At 54.2% G+C, this 21,322-nt stretch overlaps 2 protein-coding genes across 2 annotated transcripts; one reads left to right on the plus strand and one right to left on the minus strand.

Moving 5' to 3' along the window:
* The first annotated feature begins 173 nt into the window (after positions 1-173).
* Positions 174-8,584, plus strand: DUOXA2 (dual oxidase maturation factor 2). Its single transcript, XM_040077423.2, has 7 exons — positions 174-240; positions 1,661-1,824; positions 1,956-2,013; positions 4,136-4,270; positions 4,449-4,662; positions 5,814-6,028; positions 6,989-8,584. The coding sequence occupies exons 2-7, from the start codon at positions 1,678-1,680 to the stop codon at positions 7,180-7,182; spliced, it is 963 nt and encodes a 320-aa protein (XP_039933357.1). The 5' UTR covers positions 174-240; positions 1,661-1,677; the 3' UTR covers positions 7,183-8,584.
* Positions 8,585-9,753: 1,169 nt separating this feature from the next.
* Positions 9,754-17,273, minus strand: LOC120758806 (dual oxidase maturation factor 1-like). Its single transcript, XM_040077471.2, has 7 exons — positions 17,161-17,273; positions 16,242-16,396; positions 15,293-15,350; positions 14,581-14,715; positions 14,189-14,402; positions 10,764-10,978; positions 9,754-10,149 (listed from the first exon to the last, which is right to left on the minus strand). The coding sequence occupies exons 2-7, from the start codon at positions 16,386-16,388 to the stop codon at positions 9,941-9,943; spliced, it is 978 nt and encodes a 325-aa protein (XP_039933405.1). The 5' UTR covers positions 16,389-16,396; positions 17,161-17,273; the 3' UTR covers positions 9,754-9,940.
* Positions 17,274-21,322: the final 4,049 nt, after the last annotated feature.

Below are 21,322 nucleotides of genomic sequence, written 5' to 3' on the forward strand. Positions count from 1 at the left end.
GCTCTGAAAAGTTGTGTTTTGGTGAATACAGACTTGGAAATCTTTCCTGCTTCATTGTATCTCATAGGAAATTCAGTCAAAGATACCAGGAAACAAGTGGAACTCAAGCCATTACGATTTAATCTGTTCTAGGTTAAATTACTCCTTTATTTCTTTCCTTGCAGCAGTTCTGACTGTCCTGTGGGCACTTTTGCTGGACTTCAGTATCGTCAGGAATCAGCTACAGCTCCTGCTTGCCAGGTAATCATGGCACTGGAAGGCTGCCTCTCTCCAGGTTTGGCTTCCCAAGGAAATAACCCAAAGCTGTTACAGCAAAATAGCTCCGAAGAAGATTTGTAAGAGCACACGACAGCTCTGTTAGTCTGTAGCAGTCAAGCTAAATTCAGGTCCAGAGCTACTGTAAAATCCCAGTCTCCATTCCTCTCTTTGCTGTTATTATCTGGGTTACTAGACAGAAAGTTATTCTCAAAACAAATATTGCTTTATGTATTGAAAAGCAGTTCAGTGGTCCAAGCAAACTGTTTTATGATAGTTATTGTGATCCCTACTCACCTCTAGGGATTTGAGAGCAGGGTTTTGGGGCTGAATTGCTCTTGGTTGGATCTTACCTAAAAATATGACTGAAACTGATTTTGGAAAATGAGAATAAAATCACGTCCTCAGTACAGGAACGGAGTAAAATTCTGTTTGGGCATGAGTCAGATCAGCTCTGACATTCCAGATCAGCTCTGACATTCCCTGACTTTAGCAAACTTCCTGGGGCAGTTACACGCAGAGAGGCTATTAAATAAGCAAAACAAGAGGACTAAGCATATTATCAGTTTGGGTAAAAAAGATCTAACCCAGGCACGGGGAGAAGGTGCGTAATTGCTGGAACTGGAGCACCAGAGGAAGTTCAAAGTCATCTGTGGGAATGGCACACCTCTTCATTTTATGTAATTCAGCTTCCTTTAGCCTTGAGATGTGCTCAGAGTTTTGAGTGTTCTTTGGACCCTCATCCTGGGACTAGGGGCTGCTTCTGGCCCCTCCAGAGCAAGTGCAGGAGCAATCCTTCCTCTTCCTCCTTCACTCAACCAGCAGCTCCTGGGGAAACGCTTCTTGGAGGAAATGGACAGGAATGGGAGTAACAGGTTTTGTTCCACTTGGCACTACTGGCCCTTGGCTGGGGATAATTTTGCTATTGTGAAATCCGTGTTTTCAGTGGTTCCTCGTAATTTTGAAGGAAAACGCTTCTGCAGTGGTCACTGGCTTTGGCACTTCCTGTCAGAGTTCACCCCAATGTGGAAAGCCCTGGCTGCACCTGCTGGAGGGAAAGACCCGGCCCTGTCCGGGCAAGAGCTGCTCAACAGGTTCATGCTCTGGGGCTGCTCCTCACGCTGCAGCAGGACAGGGGCTCGTGGTTCCTTGTGCTGCCGCGGTCCCGCAGGTGCTGCAGCCCTGCCCCAGGCACCTCCTCTCCTCCGCTGAGGGCTTTGGAGTGGCTGTTCTCTGCTGGGGAGTGTTCCACCCGCCCGCTTGCAGCGTCACATTTCCTCGTCCCTCTGGGGACCCTTCAGGTGAACCTCCCTCAGCTGGTTACTCCAGGACTGAGCCACCACCGGCTGGAGTCACCCAGGCAGGGCAGCGCTGGGTCCCCGCCGTGACCACCTCTCTCCCGCAGGCTCCTGGAGGTGCAGGATGACTCTTTTTGATGGCGTCTACCCCTTCTACCCGCAGCAGAGGAAGGCTGCTGTGTTCGACATCAGCACCATCATAGTCATCGTGGTCTTCCTGACGCTGGCTTGCAGCTTCCTGCTCATCATCCCGGGCATCCGTGGACGGGCGGTGCGTGACCCTGGGGATGGGCAACTGCTCCCCGTGTTCTGGATGCTGGGACCTCCCCGGGTGGTTCAGGGTGAGGCAGGAGAGCCAGGGCTGTGTCTCCCTGCCTGATGTCCCCCCCCGTCTCCCTGCAGAGGTTGTACTGGACTCTCCGCGTTCTCCTCAGCCTCTTCGTGGGAGTGGTGATTGTCGGTAAGTGCTGAGCAGCCCCGGGGATGGGTCTGGGGGCAGGACTAAACCCTGGGGCAGAGTCTGTGTCTGGGAAATGTGACCTGAGCTGTGGAGATTCCCCTTCCCTGGCAGGAGGGCGCTTGGAGGTGTGTGTGGTTACTTCTGGGAGTTTTGCCGGCTGTAACTCAAACAGCCCCAGCTCCATCACGCTGCACAGCCCCGTGTTCCTCCGACTGTGCCTACGGCCCGACACAGGCAGAGTGCAGGAGCAACCACAAAAGCATGGATAAAATGCAAAGAGCAAATTTATTTTCATTACCTCACCCTCCAGGGAGTCTCCAAAGCAGCACTGGGTAGAGACAAGGGGGGGACCGGCACCTTGGAGCTCGGTCCGTGCCAAGGGAACACCAAACCTGCTGTTTTCACCTGTGTTTCGGGGATTTGTGCAGGTGCAGTTCCCTGGTGTTCTTTGATCTTTCCTGTAACAGGGCTGGATCTCAAGCTTGTTCAATAGGTGTCTCTGAGCTGTCTAAATTCAGATGTTTCACTTCTCCAACACACGAGGCTAGACAGTGGTTACTGTGAGCTGTGGGTTTTTCTACACCCAGCTACACATTGATTGTCTGTGTTTATCCTCCTCACCAATTTTCCATTATTTCCCCCTGCTGTGTGAGCCCTCTGGGGGCTGCAGCCAGGCATGTTTGGAGATTGTGAGGAACCTTGCAGCGATGTGGAGGGAGCAGGCTGGAATAAAACACAGGCAGGGCAGAGATTGCAGTAGTGGAGTAAAGACCTCCCAAGGAGCAAGGTCGGAGGAGATGAAGGAGAGGATTTAATTTAGTAAAAACCAGGAAATCTCCTGTAATAACTGATGGTGGAAACCAGGCAGTGGGATTTCCAACTCAGACAGGGCAACAGGATGGGTAAGAAAAGATAGGAGACAGAAGATTCCAGGTGACAAGAGAAACCAGCCCTGACCCTAAATCAAAGCATTCCTCCTGCTGTGAAGGACAAGATGGATTACAGGACTGCTGGGAGAGGGATGATGAAGGGGAGGGATGATGATAACCTGATAGATTCAGCTCTGATTTGACCGGGCACTAGAAGCAGGTAGCCAGACTGGGACCAGCTGAGGGACACGTGGACCATCCCAGGATGCGGTTGCCACCCTGGGGATGTCCAGGTTCTGGGAGATGCCACCAGAGCCACCTGAGAATGTGGTGGCAGAGTGGATGGATGCCAGGGCTGATTCCACAGCTGTCTCCAGTTCAGGCCTGCAGAGCCATCCAGCACCACTCTGTGACAAGGCTGCAGTCGGGCTCTGCTTGGGCACACGGGAAGAACAAATTGTTCTGAAGCCAGCGCCAGAGTTTCTGTCTGGCAGCAGCAGGGCACGCTCACCCCTGCAGCCAAAAAACATTCCTGTGGAGCTCCCACTGCATCAGTGCCCTCACAAGCTGGCTCGGCAACTGAACATTTTCTCAGGAGGGTTTTGTTCAGCCTGACATAAAATCATTGGCTTTACTTTCCCCGTTGGAAAATGAAGCTCACTGCAAAGTGGAAGTGCTTCAGAAAAGGATACCTCGTTCCAAAAAACATATATCAGAAAAGCTTCAAATTTTTCTTTTTTTCCCAGCTCAAACGACTGTCCAAGCTGTGATGACTCTTCCCACCCCTCTCCACCGCCTCCTTTTGACAATGACTTTTACTATTCACTCCCAGTGCAATTTAGGGAGCTGGATGTGTGAAATGAGACTCACCCCTGTTCCTGTGGCTGACAAACAGGCTCATCTCTGAACCCTGTCCCTGGGTGCTGTGGTGCTTGCCATGGTCAGGAGCTTGCAGGGAAGTTCTGGAGAGGATGTCCAAGGAGAAATCAGGTCATGATGTCCATCCCTGGGGATCTGAGCTCCACTGCTCCCGGATCCAGGGAGTGGATGCTTAGCAAGGGGAGGACCTGAGCTCTGCAGGGTGTGGGAGCTGGTTGGGGCACGTCCTGGTGGCTGAGTCAGCATTCCTGCCCTCCTAACACTCCCTTCCAGTGCCATGGTGGGAATGCTGCCACTCACCTGTGATTCTCTCCTGAGCACAGCAAAGCCTGAAACCGGACCTGCTTTAACTCCAGCTTTATTTTTCCTGGCAGTTGTCCAGTTCACAGGGGACTGGGAGACTGGCTGGGTGCAGGCAAACACCTCCTACAAGTCCTTCAGCCACGTCCAGGTGAGCGCGGACATCGGGCTGCACATCGGCCTGGCGGGGGTGAACGTCACGCTCCGGGGTGAGTCTGATGCGCCCATCTGGAACTCTGGAGTGGCCCCAGGAGCTCTGCAGCTGCTCTTGGTCCAGGGGTGACCCTCGGTCTGTCTGGAGGCTCCTGGGAGCCTGCCGTGCCCACGCTCCGGGCTGGCAGTGCCCAGGCGCTGGCACAGCAGGACCTCAGCTGGTCCCTCCCGCAGGAAACCCAGTGAACCAGATCAACGAGACCATCAACTACAACGAGCACTTTCCCTGGAGCTTCGGGGCGGATTACGACCGCAGCTACAGCGAGGGGCTGGAGAAGGGGCTGCCCAGCCCCATCCTGTACGTGGCAGAGAAGTTCAGCACGCAGAGCCCCTGCGCCGTGCACAGGCAGTACCGCATCGCCGGCCACTACGCCTCAGCCACGCTCTGGTGAGTTACAGCCAGGGATCAGCCCTGTCCCCTGCACTGGGGAGCCCTCGTGGCCCGTCCTGGTGAGCCCTCGTGGCCCGTCCTGGTGAGCCCTCCTGGCCCGTCCTGGTGAGCCCTCCTGGCCCGTCCTGGTGAGCCCTCCTGGCCCGCTGCAGGCACGGGAGATGCAGGCATGTGAAGAGCTCGGCTGCTTTTCCCCGTGGCCTTTGGGATGGGTGGGATTGCATCCTGCCAGGAGAGAAGCTGTGTGCATGGAGGGGTCCCTGCCAGGCACTGTAGTCACTTTAGGATGAGCAGAGGGGAAGTTCTGGTTCTCCCTGCTGGACAAACCCACAGGAGAGAGGAAGGGGGTGCAGGTCCTGCTGTGATGTGCTGATGGTGGCAGAAGTCCATCCCCATGGATGGAGTTGAAGCTGCTGTCCTTGGTGGCTCAGGGAAGCCTGTGGACACTGAAGAACTCTCCCAACTCCACTGTGAGTGTATTTTGTATCTAAGACTGGGATCAGGTGAGGAAAAGGTGCTGCTGCTGTTATTGTGGAGTTGATGTTGACTCTTTGGCAAGCTCAGAGAGCCCAGTTGGGCTGGGGGGAGCTGGTCCCCAGCCGTCCCTTCCACCACATGTTGGCCATCAAGAACCATTGCAGCGCTGTCCTCCCTGCTTGGTGTTTGACAGGAGGGACTCAGAAACTCGGGAAGAAGCCTGCTGATGCCATGGAACCAGAGCTCCTGGGCCATAGCTGAGGCCTTCCTCTGTAGCCTCAGCAAGTGCAGAGCTACTGCAAATGACCTTTGCCTGCTCTTGAATTTGTCTCAGTGCTGGGTGCTACTCTCAGGGTCCCATATGTGGAAGGGCAGGTGACTGGGATGGTCCAGACACACTGAGTGGACTGCCTTGAGGCTGGTGCTGTCCGTGGGCTGAGCAACGGGAAGAGGGAATCTGTGTTTCTGCCTTCTGGATGTAGCAGTGTGAGCCTTGCACCTGTGCTTGCTCAGCGTGGGGATTGGGGGTCATTCCTGCCTGCCCACAGAGCTTCTCCACCTCATGGTGTACCTGGAGCCCAGATTCCTCCATCCACATGGAAATCCTCACACAGAGCATCCTAATCCATGGCGCTCGCACCACTCATCTGCTGGTCTTCTCTTGTCCCCAGGGTGGCCTTTTGCACATGGATCATCTCCAACATTCTCTTCTCCATGCCTGTCCTCATTTATGGAGGATACATGCTCCTGGTCACAGGGGCCTTCATGATCTTCTCGCTGCTCTCCTTTTCCACCGTGAGGAACTCCCCGATGTGCGTGATCCAGATTGGGACCAGCACCCTGCACGTAGCCTATGGGGGATCTTTCTGGCTCATGCTAGCAATTGGTAAGAACATCTTGTGTCCCTCTGGGGGTACAGGAGTCCCAGTGCTTCCCTCCCAGGTGGGAAGTGTGGCTCCCCAGAGCCCCAGCCTGCGGCTTGGCAAAGCAGGTACGTGGCAGAGATGTGGAAAGGGACAGGAAGAGAGGAAACACCATCCTCATCCCAAGGGCAGTAGAGGCATTGATAGTTCCTGAGGGGCAAAGTCATTGGGATGGCTTGCCTGGGCTTTCAGACCTGTGCCTGGGTGTTGAGGATGCCTAGGACAGCTCATACAGTAGAAGGCCACTGTGCTGGCTTGAAGGCAAAACCAGCGAGAGACTCCAAGTCAGAAAAAAAACAATTTAATAGGAGAGAAAAAAAAAAGGTAAAATAAAATAAAAACACATGCAATGGTACAAAAGATCACTGAGAGAGTCAGAATACAACCTGAAACCGTGGTGGTAGCAGTCCAGATGAAGTGGTCTTGTTGAAGCAGTGTTCCTGCAGAAAGGTCTGGTAGCTCTTGTCCTCTGGGAATCCAGTGGGTAAGGCTGCCTGTGCTGTCCCAAATCCCAGATTCAATCCAGGTGGGAATTCTTGGCTCCTCCCCCTGGGCGGAGCATCTCACAATGGGCTGATATCATTTTATCAGTTTTGTAATGGGTCCTTGATTGCCTATTAAACAGAGATAGCTCCTGGGGAGAGTTATCTATGAGTCATGCAGGACGGCATTGATGGGCCATTAACAGAAGATAGTCTGGAGGGAGGGGCCAAGGGAAACAGTGGTGCACAACTTGGTTTCAACATTTCATGTAGATGGTGATAGAATACATACTTTGGGCACATCTTACACTGTAACCCAGGACAGCCACTTCCCACGGGCAAAGGCATTGTCCTCTGGCAGGGGACGATCCAAGGAGAGCTGTGGGGTGGGGACACTGCTGGAGTGACAGGAACCCAGACAGAGAGCATCTTTGTTTCCAGGCCTGCTCTGTTTTGTGGTTGGGATCACCATTGTGGCAATGCACCACCTCAACTTGGACCTGCTGAAAACTTTCTTCGATCTCCGTGAGGACAAAGCGGAGGAGTACCAGGAAATGCCTGAGGTGTTCATCAACCCTCATTTCGTGAACAAGGACCTGTCTCCTTCTCAGCCCTCTGAAATCAACAGCAACTAGAAGAAAATCCTCACTCTTCTTTCCCTGAAGATGGACCCAAAAGGGCAGAATAAATTCTTCTTGATGTCCCCAGAGATGCATTTCCCCATCCAAGTGCCTTTCAAGTCCACACTGGGATAGGTCCTTGCTGCAGGTCCCTTCACAGACTGTGTCTCCCTGATGGTGCCCTCTGGAAGGGGCAGGCTGTGCTGGCAGGCTGCCATCAGAGCAGCTCACAGCTCCAGAGGCTTGTGCACACTCACCTGGGCACCCCTGTCCCAGGAGGAATGCCCTTCCTGCTCCATGCCCTGCCACAGCGCAGCACAGGCATCTCCAACGCTCTGTTCCCGCTGAAACTGAGAAACGGCTCGTGGGTGACATTCCTCCCTGGGAGCACCTGCCACTCCAAGGGCCTGGGATGAAACCTGCTCATTTCTTTCCCAAACATTTTGTAGTTTAGGTGTATCCAGGAGAGCCAGGCATGGATCCAGCTTCTGCAGGCTGGATGCTGCGGGAGCTGGAATAAAAAAAAAACCTACTCCAGAAACAAAGACTGAGTAAATGTGCCATGGAGTTTGCCATGGGGATGTGGTGATGTGATTCTTTTCACCTTCAAATTTGGCCTTTATTAGACAAAACTTGTAGCCTAGTGTGGGCCAAAAAGATGCCGTAGGAAAGGAAGGAGAGTGAAGAATGAAGTTATCCCTGTCCAGCTGGAGCACACTGGCTGGGCAGCAGGGGAGGGAGGGGAGTCTGTCCCTCTGCCTCACTCAGGTGAGACCCCACCTGCAGAGCTGCCTCCAGAGAAGGACATGGAGCTGTTGGAGTGAATCCAGAGGAGGCCATGGAGATGCTCCAAGGGCTGGAGCCAGCTCTGGAGCCAGGCTGGGAGAGCTGGGGGTGCTCACCTGGAGAGGAGAAGCTCCAGGGAGAGCTCAGAGCCCCTGGCAGGGCCTGAAGGGGCTCCAGGGGCTGGAGAGGGCCTGGGGACAAGGGATGGAGGGACAGGATGAGGAGGAATAACTTCCCACTGCCAGAGGGCAGGGATGGATGGGATATTGGGATAGTGGGAAGGAAGTCGTCCCTGTGAGAGTAGTGAGACCCTGGCAGAGGTTGCCCAGAGAAGCTGTGGCTGCACCAACCCTGGAAGTGTTTGAGACCAGGATAGGGCTTGGAGTAACCTGAAGTACTGAAGGTGTCCCTGCCCATGGTGGGGGGTGGAAGAAGTTGAGCCTTAAGGTCCCTTCCAACGCAGACTGTTCTGGGATTCGCATCTGAATGCTGGAAACCTGGGCCCCTTCATTCCAACTAATTGTAAAGTACGTCATTTCAATATTTTGACTTTTCTTTCTGAGATCCCCCCTGGCAAGTTACTTACTCCAGTCAGATGATACTTGTGTGTCGCTAATGTGGTTTGTTCTGTGCAGGAATTATTTTCAATAAAACTTTACTAAAACCCCTCTCCTTTGAGACACTGTGGACATTTAGGGGGCTGGTTTCCTAAGAAGGGGCCATGGGGCACATCTGGAGGTCACTTCTGGCAAGCTCCCAGCAGCAGCATCCTTCCCATGGGGGCAAACATCCTGTTGGCACATTTCAAGGTCACTCACTAAGAAACTCTGGCATGCTGAGCTTCGAGAATGTAGGAGCGCCTCAAAAGGGCTTTAACTCACTGAGTGCTGACTAAAGCCGTAGGATTAAACCAGCAGAACTCCCTTGTGAAAAGGAGGATCCCTCCTTGAGAATTTGACACGTGAGGTTTGAAGGCACGGGTGGGAAGATGGTACAGCAAAACACAAGTTATTGGGGCTGGTATGGGACAGATGCCATGACCTGAAAACACGGGATGGCCATCACAACTGGCTCTCTCCAGCCTCATCTCCTGCTTTTAGGGAATGATTCCTGCCCAAGAGCATCCTCCCATGTCACAGCCACAGCCCTCAGAGTGACACCTCCATCAACAGGCAAGGGAAAGGGAAAGGGAAAGTCAAACTTATTTTATTGAGACAGAGGGGGAAATAAGCGAGCACAAAACAGAAAGAAAAGGTTGTGAAACCCTCAGAGAGGTGAAGGGGTGCAAAGCTGAAGCGTGCACCCTCCCTGCCTGTGTGGGCAAGGGTTCTGCTGGCTGCCAGCAGCCAGGAGTGGGTGGCTGCCTTGGACATGCAGCATTTCAATGTCTCTTGCCCCTGACATGAGCATGTCCAGACCAGAGGTGCTGCTCACCTCTCCCTAACTGGTCATAGCTGATCTCCAAGGCACTGCTGCACCTCCTTTCCCTCCTCCTCCTCCTCTCCTTCCCTCCCTCCTGCTCTGGTACCTCTTTGTGTTCCTCTTTGCCATCCTGCTCTTCACCTCAGACTAAGAGGAGGTGTTGGGTACAGGGCACCCTGGGGAGCACAGCTCCATCTGCACTTCCTGACTGCTGATGGGAAGAGTATCCAAGGGCAAGGGGACTTTTTGAGGGTGTTTGTGGTGAGGAGGCTGCTGTGGGCTCTAGTTCTCGTTTGATTCATATCTATGAGTCTGCAGTTACTTGCTTTCACCCCAGCTTGGTCTGATTTGATCTCTGTATGCTGGGGAGGACTCGGGGTTTGTTGGGATGGACCGAGGGGGAGGGCAGTAAAACAGAGAGAAGAAAAAAAAAAAAAGTAAACTCTTGTATGTGAGACACTTTTTCAGATCTGGGTATTCTCATCACTTGGTTCTTGTCACGTCTCTTCCCACCTGGGCTCCTGGTGGATTTGGTGAATTCGGGAGCAGCATCTCTCGCCCTGCCTCAGAGCTTGGTGCCTGTCACGTGGCAGAGCTCGCCGAGGGGCACCATGAGCCCATCCTGTGCAGAGCAGCTGGGCTCAGCTGGCAGGCAGGACTTGTCCCACACCTCCTCTTCGCTGCTCTTGTCCAGGCTAAAGATGAGCTTCAGCCTCTCTGGCTGCACAGCGTTGAGAACGGCGATGGCCAGCCCCAGGAGCAGGCACAGCAGCCCTGCAATGCACAGAGTGATGCAGTGACAGCGCTGCAGGAGTCCTGCTGGCTCCCAGCTCCAGCCAGCTGCACACCGGGGATGTGTGGCATCACCCAGCAGGTCAGGCTAAGGTGCTGATTCCTCTTTCCCCACGTTGGTTCTAGCATCACTTTGGGCCCCCCGGGACAAAAGAGAGGTCAATGAACTGGGGCAGGGGGCTGGGGCTGGAGCCCACTGTGCACAGGGAAAGGCTGGAGGGCCTGGGCTTGTTCAGCCTGAAAAAGAGGAGTATCCAGGGGAAATTAGTAACCATCTGCTTCTGGAAAAGGGCTGGTCTCCCTGTTTAAACATGGAAAATTCTGGTTTGATTAAAGGAAACAATTGCTGCCTGGAAGTGGAGCAGGTCCAGAAAGGCAGAGGGAGTCTCTATCCAGCTGATAACTTCAGACATTCAAATCTCTTGACTGCTCATCTCCTTTTCTCCCCAACCTTGATAATTCCAATCTAAAATCCTCTAACCTAAATTTATCATTTTCTGTGACCAGCCACGGAGAGGGAAGGGATGAGGCGCTGTTGGGGCATCATCTCTGTAGGGATGGAGGAGAAAAACCCCAGAAGCAAGCTGAGCACTCACCTGCTGCTAATGTGAGCCAAAAGGATTCACCATAGCCTGTTCTCAAGGACACCAAGCCAAACTGGATGGGGCACTTCGGGGTGTTTCTTGTGGTGGAGAAGAAGAGCAGTGAGAAGAAGATCAGAGCAGCTGTGAGCAGAAGCATGTGGCCACCATAGAGCAGGATGGACATGGAGAAGAGCAGGATGGAAATGAGCCATGTGCAAAAGGCCAGCCTGCAAAAGGACCACAAAAATCAGCAGACAACATCAGGCTTGGAGTGTCTACTCAGGGTCTCCTCTCCATATCCCAGCGGAGGGATAAAGCCCTGGGCAGCCTGGCCAAGCTGGCCTCGCTTCAGCAGACAATGAGTCCCCTACAACCCAAACAACGGTGTAAGGACTTGAGTGGTGCAGCTGTGGGTCAGATGAAGAGGGATCTCCACACCTGGTGTGATATATGTCCTAAAGTTAATTTGTGTTAAATGTTATAATATGTAATTCATTCTCTGTAGGATGTAAGTTTTATTTCTAATCGAGTATACAACGGGTTAACTGGGACTGAAACAGCACGAAGGGGGACACAATGAATTCTTTTGCTAAAAGATTGCACAGGAGGGACATGAGAAAACTATGCCAAGAATTACACGAAAAGGGACACGAGAAAACTTCTGCCGGGAATCATTAGAGGAGAACAAAAACGATGGAAAAGGGAGATGGAGAACCCGAAGAACTGAATGATTACATCAGATCGATATCTTATCCGTCCCCACCCGACATTAACATCTCTACACTGTATCCGGACACAGCAATCACGACATTGTTCTTCAGCGCAAATCCTTTCAACCCCACCAGAACCCGACCATGAATATCTAATGAAGCTGCCTCGGAAGGGGGAGTCTTGGAGTCCCGATTTTCCCTCAGCGAACCAGTGTATAAAAATCGACCACCTCAGACCAAAAATGTGAACTTGGGGGGTGAGAGACTGACAGAGTGTGTTACCGCGTTCACCCAGTGCCGAAACCCTGGAGTTCGATGCTGACATTTTAATTGTGGCTATCGGAGACTGTTATTTTGTCTCACAATAAAATTCTAAATTTTGATTTACTGAATTTGGTCTATCGTATTTATTACACCTGGGAATGTCCAGTATTGAATCTCCTGAAGCCCCCAGGCACCTGGGTATGGCTTTGGCATCAGCCCTGCTCTGGGTGTGGGGCTGGAGTAGAAATCTCTGGAGGCTCCTGTGAGAGACTGAAATATTAACGTGTAATAGCTCCAACATTTGGCCATTTGCAGAGGCAGCCGGTGCTTTGCTGGGGCCGGGTTCCTCCCTGCGAGGGGAGAAGGAGAGGTTTGGGGTGTGTGGTGGAAAGCCCCGTGATGTGCCCAAAACAGAGGATCCGCCCCAGGAGCTCTGGGGTTTGAGCCAGCTGAGGGAGAAGGCTGATAAAAAGCAAACCCTGGAGAGGCAGGGTGACTTTTTTATCATGTTAATGCCCGCCCTTACACAACTGGCTCAACTAAAAACTCCCCCTCCCTTCCCGGGAAGGTCCCGTTCACACGGGACATTGTTTCTGTTCCATCTCGGCCTGAGGGATTTCATTCCTTCTGAGGGCAGAACTGGTTCCCCGCCGGCGTGAGAGGCAGGGTCATGCCTTAGAGGGGCTCATAAACCATGGAAGACCCCCAGAGCACCCCAAGACTGAGCCCGGAGAAATGCACCTGATCCACAGTGCTGCAGAGTGTAAAATCCCCTCTGCCCGGGCGTTCCCACCTGAACCTGAACCTGAACCTGAACCTGAACCTGAACCTGAACCTGAACCGGCACCGAACTCCGAGTTTATTGAACTCTGAGTTTTGTGGGACCCCCACCACTGAGAGCACCAAAAAAGGATCAATGGGACACTATCTGCTTCTGTGGGTGGTCACACCTTTTTACTAAATCTGTCTCTCTCTCACTCTCTCTCCTCCCCCTTTCCTTTTCTATTTCCGTCTTTGTCTTCTCATATTTACTGTGACACAAAATCTGTACGGCTGACTTCAGCTTATGGTCTCATTCGCCCCTCAATTTGGGCAGAGGACCTCTCTAATAGTCAGATTGTAACAGTCCCACCAAGGTAACTTTTTTCTGACTCTGGTGATTGTGCACAGCTGGTCACCCCCAGGCAGTTCCCACGTCTTCAGAGGGACAATGGCACCCAGGGACACCTTTGTTTGGAGAACTGCACCATTAGCCATGCCCACACCTGATTCAGCACCTGGAGTGCACCCAGCTGCCAGCCCTACCCTGTGCTTGGGGCTTGGATTTAGCTCCCTGGGGAGCTGAGCCTAACAAATTTTTCTGATTCCAAAACCCCCCCCAAAAAATAAGATTTCATGAACATTTCTGCTTTGAAATACAGCAGTGTTTGGGTGGGGATAATAATTTTTCCTGAAAATAAAAAAAGTAGATGGGTACAGGGACCTGAACCTACCCTCATGGGGGAATTGTGAGGCTCTCTCTTCCCTTCAGTGCCTTTCCCACCATCTCTGAGATTCGTGGGGGTGCTCTGAGACTCCACAGCACAATACCCACAAGGGCTCTAAGTTTCATACCCAGAGATGAGCTCTGAGCACCCTCTTATGGTCCCTCCTGCTCCCCTTGGGCAGGCCTGTGCCCACTTGGATGTGCAAAAGACTTTTCACAGTGGGTCTTACCCAGGACTCCTTATCTTGGACCTTGGAGAGATCTCCAACCACGAGCCCCACAGGTGTGTCTGGTTTCCCTTCAATGAATTTTTCTCAGACTGCAGTTTTGTACATCAAGGCAGAGGACACGTAAGAGGAGTCTGGGGACATGGACAAAAGATCTCCAAGGGCTGGAGCCCCTCTGCTCTGGAGCCAGGCTGGGAAAGGGGGGGGTGCTCAGAGAGGAGTGAAGGCTCCAGGGAAACCTCAGAGCCCCTTCTGGGGCCTGAAGGAACTCCAGGAGAGCTGGAGAGGAACTGGGAACAAGGGATGGAGGGACAGGACTAAGAGGAAGTATAATTTCCCATTGCCAGAGGGCGGGGTTAAATGGGATATTGGGAAGGGATTGTTCCCTGTGAGGGTGAGGAGGCCCTGGCACAGGGTGCCCAGAGCAGATGTGGCTGCCCCTGGATCCCTGGAAGTGTTCCAGACCAGGCTGGAGCAACCTGGGATAGTGAAAGCTGTTCCAGTCCATGGTGGGGGGTTAGAGAAATGTAAGTTTTAAGATCCCATCCAACCCAAATCACTCCACGATTCCACAATTCTATGAATGTGTGACAGGCCAGGAAGCACGAGAACCCCAGATTCCGCAGAGAGCCAAGGCCTTGGCATGGCCTTACGGTGACAAGCGTGGCTCCATCAAGCTCCCTCTGCTGCCCCTGGCTCTTGCCAGCTCCCCAGTGCAGGGGACAGGGCTGATCCCTGGCTGTAACTCACCAGAGCGTGGCTGAGGCGTAGTGGCCGGCGATGCGGTACTGCCTGTGCACGGCGCAGGGGCTCTGCGTGCTGAACTTCTCTGCCACGTACAGGATGGGGCTGGGCAGCCCCTTCTCCAGCCCCTCGCTGTAGCTGCGGTCATAATCCGCCCCGAAGCTCCAGGGAAAGTGCTCGTTGTAGTTGATGGTCTCGTTGATCTGGTTCACTGGGTTTCCTGCGGGAGGGACCAGCTGAGGTCCTGCAGTGCCAGCGCCTGGGCGCTGCCAGCCCGGAGCGTGGGCACGGCAGGCTCCCAGGAGCCTCCAGACAGACCGAGGGTCGCCCCTGCACCAAGAGCAGCTGCAGAGCTCCTGGGGCCACTCCAGAGTTCCAGATGGGCGCATCAGACTCACCCCGGAGCGTGACGTTCACCCCCGCCAGGCCGATGTGCAGCCCGATGTCCGCGCTCACCTGGACGTGGCTGAAGGACTTGTAGGAGGTGTTTGCCTGCACCCAGCCAGTCTCCCAGTCCCCTGTGAACTGGACAGCTGTGAAGACTTCAGGGGTTAGTTACAGCCTGGCAGCAAGATGTCTGGTGCTGGGAGCAGCTGCCAGGACAGTCACCTTGGTCTGAGCATCTCCTGCCTCATCCCAAGGTCAGGACTGTGCTGTTGGCCCCGAGGGGCAGAAGTCCTGTATGTCCTCCTCAATATCAACCCCGACCCATGACCCTGCAAGCCCCACCTGGGTTCTCCCCAGCTGCAGTGCAGATCCCAGCCCCAGTGGCACTGGGGCACTGTCTGGGCACTGTCTGGGCACTGTCTGGGCACTGTCTGGGCACTGCTTCTCATCCAAGCCCCTGCCCATTTGCCTGAATTCCCTGGAAGCTGGTGGTGGGCTTTTGGCGACTGTCCTGGGTATGACCACCAGTCTTCAGACTGGAGGCAGAGGGGTGCCTTCCACCAGTTGCTGGAATCACCTCCCAGACACAAGACATGTGTCCATCTTCCCCATGAACTCATCCTCTGGGCTGGACTTGGCCCTTGACTGATCTTTTCACCCTCTCCCGCCTTTCCCCTTCATTTCTGGGGCATCCATGAGCTTCCCCCAGGCCCCAGTACTCACTGAGGATCACTGCTCCCATGAAGAGTCCCAACACCAGCCGCAGGAACCAGAAGAGTCTCTGTGAGGGTGAGCAGAGCGGAGGGACAGTGCCAGTCAGATTTTAGCATGGGGACCTCTGCACCAAGCACTCAGTTTAGAAACATCAAATGGTGAGAAATAGAGCTGTCCCTCCCCTGGGGAGTCACCCCTGTGCTTTGTGGGTGGGTGGTATGGGGTACAGCTGTGGCTGGGGCAGCCCTGCTGTGGTGTGGGGGGAGGAAGGCAGATCCAGACAGAGGAAGATCTGAGGAACCCACTGGAGAAAGCTGTGACATCCCTTTTCTTGGAAGGAAGGTGGAGACATCCCCTCTAACAGTCTTCAGCTGCCATTCCCACACTTATCCAAGCCTCATGTGTTTGGATGTGTTGACAGCTGGCCACAGCTGTAGAAAAAAGGAGTGACCAGGCACGTGTAGAGTGTCTCCTGGGGGACAGAAGCCCCTCAACCAGGCCTGCTGCAAAAGCAGGCACACAACAAGCACCGGCGTGGCTCTCAGCAGGGTCTGCTGGGCATGAAGAACCCAGCGAGCAGTGCTGGGACATGCCTGGTACACACCTCCTTCTTTCATGGAGGCTTCTGGGAAGGTGGGGTGAGATCTTTGAGCCTCACCCTGCTATTCTACCGTGGTGAAATCATTTAGGCTTGTTCACTGAGAAATCCAGCCAAGATCCGACCTAGCCTCCTCAGAAATCTGGGGTGGCAGCGTTTGGTGTCTCTGGGATGAGTGTTCACTCTGGGATGGGCTGGAGCTCAGCCCCATGGCTCTGTAGAGATCTCAGAGCTCTGGCCATGAACCTGAGGGCAGATTTGCTTGCCAAGTCCATTATGGAGGCTGAGAAAGAAGGAGGAGGAATGTGGGATGCATAGGCAGGGACCAGAGCTCTGAACTGCCCCTGCCCGTCCACTTACCCCCCTGCCCCGGATCCCTGGCAGGATGATGATGGATGTGACCAGCATGGAGAGGAATATGGTGACAATGACAGCCCGGGTGGTGTCAAAGGGGAAGCAGGCATTGGCTCCAGGGTAGAAGGGGTAGGAGCCATTCCACAGTGTCATCTTGCTGCCTGGAAGGACTCAAAATTGGCTCTCACTCAGAGAGACAGTGGTGAGAAATCATCACCCCACATCCACTCCAAGCAGCCTTCTCCACAGAACTCTCTCCTGCCCCCTTGCCGGTGCTCAGCTTGTCCCTGGCGTTGCTGTGTGCGCATCCCAGTGCCCGTGGACACTGCAGTCCCGCACCGAGCATGCACTTTAGGTATCTCCCAGGGGAACGCTTCATCTTCACGGTGCACAGCCCAGAGCAGGGCTGGTTTGGAGCCACCAGGGCATCTGCTGCAATACTCAGGTTGTCCCTAGCGAGGGACAGCAAGACATGCAAACCCCACCGGTCCGCTCACCCCCCTCCTCTGCTCCCCGTTCCCGAAATCTTCCCGGCGCTCCCACCCTCCCCAGCTGAGCCCTTTATCCAGCAGCCCGGCGGCGCTGTGCTGCCCGCGGGGCTCCGTGTGAATCACTGCACAAACACAGGCTGAGCCCCATCGGCTGAGTGCCCGCCGGTGCAGCTAACGCCTCCTCGTCCGAGGAAACGGGAATAGCCCGGAGGGGACAGGAGCTGCCCGTCGCGGCGGCGGTGTGCCAGCCCCATCGGAGCCAGCTGGGGATAGCGGCGGGACGCTGCTCGGGAGAACGAGTGCTGGTTTTACCGCAGCACTAGACCAACTCTCTTTCCTGCTGGAAAAGGGCTGCTCAGCATCCCCCGGGAATGGGGGCTGTCCCTGCAGCAGCAGCAGAAACTCCCAAATCCCCTCGCCCAGCCTGATCCTACCTCGGCTGCAGCCAGTCCCCGGCTGGGAGCTGCAGCGCGCACCGGGATGCTCCGGGAAGCGCCGGGATGAGTCGGGAAGCGCCGGGATGAGCCGGGATGCTGCCTGCCCGCCTGCTCGCACTCCCTGCCGAGGCTGCGGGCGCGGAGCCAGCCTGGCGTGGAGTCACGGCTGTGTTTCTCCCGGTGTTTTTCAGAGCGCCCGCCTCCAAAGGTGGTTGGATCACCCAGCCTAACTCACAGCGGACCGGCCGCTCCGCCGCTCCTGCTGAGTCCCAGCGCACGCAGGGCAGCCACGGGCTGGCACAGTCCTGGGAAGGGTTTGCCTTCATCTCCTTGACTTTTCTTGCAGAACAGTAAAAAGTCCAGTTCCATATGGCACGAAGACCCTGGAGCCGCCAGGCTCCGCTGGATCCTGGTGGGACCAGAGGCTTCAAAGCCCTCATCTGCACTGCCTGGTGAAGGTTCCCAGCTGGGACCGTGGGGCTCGGGCTGTGGCTGGATGGCCTCCACGGTGACCCTGCTCCTGACTCCATCCCTGGGGGAGTTTTCCCGAGAAGGTCCTGACTGAGCTGCAGGTCACTGGGGCAAGGTGTCTGGAGGTGCTCCCAGCCCCATTATGCAGCAGATGCTCGGGTTTGTAACCTGGCCATGGCATGGAGATCATGGGAATGGGGTTTGCTCCTGTGCTCTGGCATTTCCGTTGGCTGAAGAAGGTTGTATTGATAGTGAGAAGGACCAGAGGGGCAGAAACACTCCTGACCCCTGTCTGGGGTCTTCCCTCTGAACTGGCACATCCATCCCTTGGATATTTCTTTTTTGCAGCCCAGTGAATGGGCTGGCTGGGTACCCACCCCCTTGTCAGAGGGAGGTAAAAACAGGTTTTCACTCATGCCCAATAGGAAATAAAGGCATCTTTTGGGCAAAGACTTTGCCATTTCCTCTCAAATCCCCAACTGTTCCGACCCAGTCTGAACTCTGAATCCCTCCCCAGGAGCTGTTTAAAAAAAATAAAGGGTGGCAAGGGTGATGTGGCTGGGGAATGTGTGTGCAGAGATGTGCTGTGGAGCTGTCTGGCGGGGACGTGGCACCAGCTCCAGCTCTGACAGCCTCTGCAAAGCAGAGGGAGACGTGGAGCTCACGGCAAATGGAGCAACTCCTTGGGGGTGATCACACGGACATGTGGGGCTTTGGAACTGTTGGAAAAGTGGAACCACCAGTGTGGGAGAAGATAACTGAGGAGGTGGCTGGTAACTGGCAGGATGACAATAATCAAGATGGGGAAGATGCAACCCTGTGAAATGCATTGGATGAGGGTCTAAACCATCCCTCGGTGCCCTCCCTGGAGCTGGGAGAGGCAGCAGAGGGATGAGCCCTGCACTGGCTTGGATAAACCAATGTTTGCCTTTGGAAGGGATTGAGGCACGGCAGGTTTGGGCTGTACAGACAAGCATCACAAACAAGTCCTTTGGGGAGATAGCCTATTCCCAAAAATCAGAACAAGAGGGATGGAGCTCCCCTTCTTCTCCAGAGAAGGTGACCAGCAACACAAGGTTTGTGTGCAAGGACGTCAGGGGAGCGCCCAGAAATGCTCTGGTTCTCTCAGCTCTCCCCAGCAGTGATGGAAATGGGGCACGGCTGTGGCAGTGGGATGCTCCCCTTCCCTGGAGCGCTGATGAGATCACGCCCTGGGAAGTGTGAGAAAACTGCTTGATTTACCCTCACCCAGCACTCTGCGTACAGGAAGAGGCTATCCTTGCAATGCGGTGTTTGTGCTTTCCTCCTTTTTAAATTCTACGTTTTCTGAGTATTTCAGCAGGTGGCAAAGGTGCGCATTTCATCACACGGTTCCCAGGGAACATTACACATTTTCCAGGGAGTTTCTTCTGCCACTGTCAGCACCCTGCCCTTGCTGGGGCAGCCCTCTTCCTTGGGCAGCTTCTTTGCTTCATTCCCTCCGGAGAGATGGATCCTCTGATTAGAGATGAGTCGTTTGATCCAGGTCACTGGAGGGGGGTGGGGGCGAGGGGAGGAGCACCCATCAGCTCTTGTGCAAGCGGATGTTGAGTGCTGGATCAGCCACCCCTCTCGGTGCTGGGAGGTGCAGTGAGGAAAGAGTGGGTACATGCCTGGGCAGGGAGGTGATTTTGGGGATGGAAAAGAGGATTTCTGCCTGAGCCATTGGAGCCAGAAAGATAGATGTGGTGCTTGTATCACAGAATCACACAGAATCACAGAATTTTTAGGTTGGAAGAGACCTTCAAGATCATCGCGTCCAACCCATCTCTAATACCTCAACTAGACCATGACACCAAGTGCCACATCCAGTCTTTTTTAAAACACTTCTAGGGATGGTGACTCCACCACCTTCCCAAGCAAGCCATTCCAGTACTTTATCACTCTTTCAGTGAGAAACCTTCTCCTAATATCCAGCCTATATCTCCCTTATCCAGGAGTCACTCTGCCCCATAGCTGTCCCCATCACTCCTGTGTCTTCTTCCCTGGCAGGGACAATGCTGCAGCTGGGGTTGAGCTGGTGCTCTGCTGTGATGAGTCCCATCCTGTGGATCCTTGCCCAGGAATCTTTGCCCAGGAATCTTTGCCACAGCTGAATGGCCCATGATGGAGCAGCTTCAAGGGAATGACAGGAAGAGGAAAGGAAGGAGGGGCCCCCTCTGATCAGTTCCACCTTGATGAGCAGAGAGGTTGGTGTGGCCTTGGTTTGGCTGTAGATAGATTTGCAAGAAGGATCTGTTTTTCCAGCTCTATTTGGAAGTTACCCATTTTGAGAGAAGGAGAAGGTGTTGCTACCCACTACACTGAGCAGTGGGTTTCATATCTTATGATGGAGACAGCTCAGGGTCAAGTGAAAGGACTGCCAGGAGATGGAGGCAGAGCTCAGCAGGAGCCACTCGTCATCCCAGTGGGAACTGAAACAGGAGGGGTTTCAGCCACACTGAGGAAATCCTCATCTAGAAATTGTGTTGAGTGTTCAGCCCTCTGCCCCTTCCAAGATCCATCATGCAGGACAGGAGCAGGTCTCAGGACATGGTCTAGACCTTCTGTGCCACATGACAGGAAGAGCTTTGGGTACTTGATCCTCTCTACTTCTAGTCCCAATCAGCTCCTTTCAGCTCCTGCCAGTGTTAGAGGTTTCCCTGTGTTCTCAGAGATACGGGGGACAGAAATCCAGCTGTCCCATGGCCCTTCCAAATATCTCCATCCCACCCAGGGACTCTGTGTTTGACCCCGTGGGCACTAAGACCCCTGTCTGAGTGGGGAAGGGGCTGGGGCTGGTCCCATTCCTTCCCTCGCTCCTTCCTGGGGTTATCCAGCTCGGATGAGGGGCTGCAGGTCCAGCCCTCATCTACTGCCAACATACCCCAGGTGCCCTTTCCAGGCTGCCCTGATCCCAGGGATATGGGGAGGGATCATGAGAGGGTCTAACAGAGCTCCTATGCCCTGGTGTGGGTCTTGGGAAGTGCATTAGCTGTGGGATGTATTTTATCAGGGATTTTGCTGTCCCAGCTTGGGGAACTGTGTCCCCACAGATAACAGCGCTTCCCGACAGTTTTGTGTAACCATCACGGAGCTGAACTCTGCTGGGGCTCCTCAAAGTTGTTGCCCCAGCTTTGCTGGGGCTTGTTAATGATGCGCTGTGTGGTAATTAGCACTTTCATCCCTGGTTGCAGCTTAGAGAGCTTTCTCTTGTAATCCCTGGCATTAGAGGCCAATTTTAAGCAATAAACATTTTTCCATGGAAACGCCTCTGTCTTCTCTCTCCCTGCCAGCCTTGGAATCCCTTCACAGCATCTCCTGATGGGTGTGAGCTTCCAGATCTCAGATCACCTGGGTGAACATCGTGGTGGAAGATATCCAAGGCAGATTTGGGGTTGGCCAGGTCATCTATGCATGTTCTCTACCAGCTCTGGGTGTCATAAAAGCTTTGATGGATGATGGGCTCGGTTTTGGAGACAAATTTCGGCAGGAAGTGCCCTGGAATGAGTGTTTCCTCTAAGGAGAAAGTGGGAAGGGAAGGGAAGGGAAGGGAAGGGAAGGGAAGGGAAGGGAAGGGAAGGGAAGGGAAGGGAAGGGAAGGGAAGGGAAGGGAAGGGAAGGGAAGGGAAGGGAAGGGAAGGGAAGGGAAGGGAAGGGAAGGGAAGGG

Source organism: Hirundo rustica, chromosome 13, assembly GCF_015227805.2.
Source record: "Hirundo rustica isolate bHirRus1 chromosome 13, bHirRus1.pri.v3, whole genome shotgun sequence".
Taxonomy (NCBI): Eukaryota; Metazoa; Chordata; class Aves; order Passeriformes; family Hirundinidae; genus Hirundo; species Hirundo rustica.

Coding starts and splice junctions, on each gene's coding strand:
- DUOXA2 (XM_040077423.2), top strand. CDS start 1,678: ATGACTCTTTTTGATGGCGTCTACCCCTTCTACCCGCAGCAGAGGAAG. Junction 2,014..4,135: donor CGTGGGAGTGGTGATTGTCG/GTAAGTGCTGAG, acceptor TTTTCCTGGCAG/TTGTCCAGTTCACAGGGGAC. Junction 6,029..6,988: donor CTGGCTCATGCTAGCAATTG/GTAAGAACATCT, acceptor CTTTGTTTCCAG/GCCTGCTCTGTTTTGTGGTT.
- LOC120758806 (XM_040077471.2), bottom strand. CDS start 16,388: ATGACACTGTGGAATGGCTCCTACCCCTTCTACCCTGGAGCCAATGCC. Junction 14,403..14,580: donor GGTGAACGTCACGCTCCGGG/GTGAGTCTGATG, acceptor TCCCTCCCGCAG/GAAACCCAGTGAACCAGATC. Junction 10,150..10,763: donor TTGGCTCACATTAGCAGCAG/GTGAGTGCTCAG, acceptor TGTGCATTGCAG/GGCTGCTGTGCCTGCTCCTG.